The 3,191-nt window shown below is 50.4% G+C and overlaps 1 protein-coding gene across 1 annotated transcript in view; it reads left to right on the forward strand.

Moving 5' to 3' along the window:
- Window positions 1-2,621, forward strand: part of BCL2L10 (BCL2 like 10) — a 4,319-nt gene extending 1,698 nt beyond the window's left edge. The window contains 4 exon segments of the mRNA XM_024754315.1: window positions 11-138; window positions 141-462; window positions 464-588; window positions 2,458-2,621. Coding sequence (XP_024610083.1) covers window positions 11-138; window positions 141-462; window positions 464-588; window positions 2,458-2,621 — 739 coding nt within the window.
- The last annotated feature ends 570 nt before the right edge of the window (window positions 2,622-3,191 follow it).

Below are 3,191 nucleotides of genomic sequence, written 5' to 3' on the forward strand. Positions count from 1 at the left end.
GCCCCGGCAGAGGCGGAGTCACGGGGGACGCGTTCAGGGAGCGCACAGCCAAGCTGCTGAGGGACTACCTGGAGTACTGCTCCCGCGAGCCCGGCACCCCCGTGCGGGCGCCGTCCACGCCTGAGGCCGCCGTGCTGCGCCCGTGGCCGCCTGGAAACAGAAGACCAACCTGCACTTCTTGTCGCAATACCGCGGCTTCCGCGGGAACCGCGTCGAGATGGTGGCCTGGACGGCGCAGGAGCTGCTCGCCAACAACCGTGGTGACCCCAGCTGGGGCCTCGTGGCAGCGCTCGTGACCTTCGCGGGGACGCTGCTGGAGAGGCCGCCGCGGGAGGTCCGTAGGCGGAAGAAGACGGAGAATGAAGACGTTAGCAGAGACTGCCGGTTCCTGGTGGCCTTGCTGTGTGCTCAGCTCTCCGGACGGCACCGCGCCTGGCTGATGGCGAACGGCGGCTGGGTGAGCGCGGCGGGCGCGGGGACCCGGGGCGGGTGGGCAGCCCGGGACGCGCCCACGCGGCCGGCGCCCGGAGGGACCCTGCGGCGCCAGCCCCGTGGGGCGTTCGTTTCAGCAGGCCTGGGACATTCGTGGTGAAGTCCGGCTTTCTCCTCTACTGGCGGAGTCAGTCACCAAAACAGGCCTAGCTAGACGGCTCTCATACTAACCCATTCTGAAACAGCAGCGCACGACTTGGGTTTGCACACTTCGGCCTTGTCCTTGACCGCCCTCGGGGTTTTAGGGTGAGCTCATGTTAGGTCTGGATGCTTTGCTTAGGTAGAAATTCCCAAAGTGGCGAAGTCAGCAACGGGGTGGCCTGGGCCAGGTGGGTTATTTCTCCAACACTTATTAGATGCACCTTTCTCCATAGACCCCCACGGCTCTGCAAGTCAGAGCACACCAGCCTAAAACGTTAGAATGGAAAGGCAGCCCCTTGTCCAGCCCCCCCATCTCTCAGGAAGAGCTGAGGCAGAGGTCTCTGGGGGGTGGGGTGGGGGGGGCGGTGGTTGCGTGGGCACCCCGTGGTGCTGACTACTCGAGGTTCCTTAACTTTCGATTCCCTGCACCCAGCCCTCAATTGGGAGATAGCCAGGCGCCCTGGCGCGCAGCTGTAAGCCATTGATCTCTGTGGTCTAGGCTAGAGCGGGAGGCCCTTGCACTGCGGCTTCTAAACTGAGCTCATAATCAGCGAGAGTCTGGCCAGCCTTCAGTAAAAGGGGAGAATGCCTCCTGGGTTCTGAGCGAGACCCCTGCTTCTTTCTTCTCCTCCTTACTGGGGTTGAATCAGCAACCGTGGTGACCCAGGTTATAGAAGAAACACAGCCAAACTATTAAAACCAACAATTAAAAAAAAAATCTAAGAATCTAGGGAAGACACTGCAGGAAACTTAGCCTCCTGTTTTGCAATTTCCTGGTAGGCCTGTATTGATGAATTGGGTTCCATTTGTGGAGGAGAGGTAGTATTTGAATCAACCTTGACCTTGCATGAACAGTTTGAGGTGTTAGCATTAATTCCATTCTTTTGGGATGGGAAGGGATCGGGAGGCGGGGTCTTCAACTATTCAGGCCTGTGAACTCTCAGAACGCCACCTGAGCCGTTTGTCTTAACAAGGCATTTGGCCCCCAAGGGCACTCCGCACTAAAGAGGAAATTGATAGGGGCGCATTGTTTTTGTTCTCATGTTTTGGCTAATCACCATTGAGTAAGGAACAATCTTTTAACATCAAGAAGCAGAAATTCCACAAATGAGTAAACTACACATGCCCACACCTCTCTCAGCTGCAGTTAAAATGCCACTGGCTGGATTTCAAGTCCCTCCCACCACCCCACCCCACCCCCGCCATTTTTCTGACTGGAACTGCTTGCTTTATTGTCTCAGGGGATACCTTTCAATTTAGCGATTTGTCAGTTTCCCAAAATGGCATTAGTTCCTTGCTCAGGAAAGAACATGATATATAGTATTCTACCTTCCTCTTGGCTTTTGAAAGAAGTGAGTGAAAAGATGAGTATTCTTGCGCTAACTGACAAAGTTGTGTCCCCATGACCTTGTACCCCCTATGTTAGCCTACTTCTTACAAATACTAACTCGAAGATTCTTAATTACAAGTTACCTATTGCTCAGGATTTCCTTTTTTTTTTTTTTTTTTTTTTTGCGGTACGCGGGCCTCTCACTGTTGTGGCCTCTCCCGTTGCGGAGCGCAGGCTCAGCGGCCATGGCTCACGGGCCCAGCCGCTCCGCGGCATGTGGGATCTTCCCGGACCGGGGCACGAACTCGTGTCCCCTGAATCGGCAGGCGGACTCTCAACCACTGGGCCACCAGGGAAGCCCTAAGATTTCCTTTTTTTACATTTTAAATTCAGGAGTTGTCTTAGTGTTTAATTTAGAACCTCCGGTGCATTTTATTGAGTACAGGTTTTGAGTGTTATGAAGCAATCTAGTTCTCTTCTCCCTCCCCTTATAGGATGGATTTTGTCTCTTCTTCCAACGCTCATTGCAGCCATCTTGGGAAAGACAGCTGGTCTGGGTTTTTCTCTCATACTCTACAGCAGTGATCTTAATCTACTTCTGGTCAAAATTATCGTGAGTTCTAAAATTCTTAACTCATTTCTACCTGCCGAACTGTGACCAGCCAAGCAAATTTGAGATGTGAAAGAACAAACCAGAGTAAACCACCTCCTGAGACATTTTTAACTGCATTCATATGAGTCCTACCGTGATTCAGCCAGCATTTTAACTCCTGACAAGTACTGAGAGATATTAGGACAAAGGCACAAATGGCTCTTCTTTAAATGGGAGACACAGGGGTCTAAAGGCTTATTGCTCCAAAGAATTACAGAAGAAACTGCTTTCCATTAAATAGGAAATACGGGGCTATTTGCTACCTTTGGATAAGAGTGGATATGTATCTCTCATTTATCCATGATTTCATGTGCTACTGCTGACTACTTTATCAAGGCACTGTGCCAGGGGTGTAAAATGATAGTACAAGTCTTCCCAGTCACAGTTTAGTTTAACAAAGAATGTAATAGTAAATCCTTTTATAAGGAATTCTTTCTAAATCCTTTAAAATGTAATTTCTGGGACTTCTAGGTTTTTAGAGTTAATATATTGAAATTTAATTTTTCTGACTTCAGTAAATTATTAAATCTTTAAAGTTTTAATTTATGCATCTTTAAAAAAAACAGTTGGGAGCTT

The sequence above is a fragment of the Neophocaena asiaeorientalis genome, unplaced genomic scaffold, assembly GCF_003031525.2.
Source record: "Neophocaena asiaeorientalis asiaeorientalis breed wild unplaced genomic scaffold, Neophocaena_asiaeorientalis_V1.1 scaffold391, whole genome shotgun sequence".
Lineage (NCBI taxonomy): Eukaryota > Metazoa > Chordata > Mammalia > Artiodactyla > Phocoenidae > Neophocaena > Neophocaena asiaeorientalis.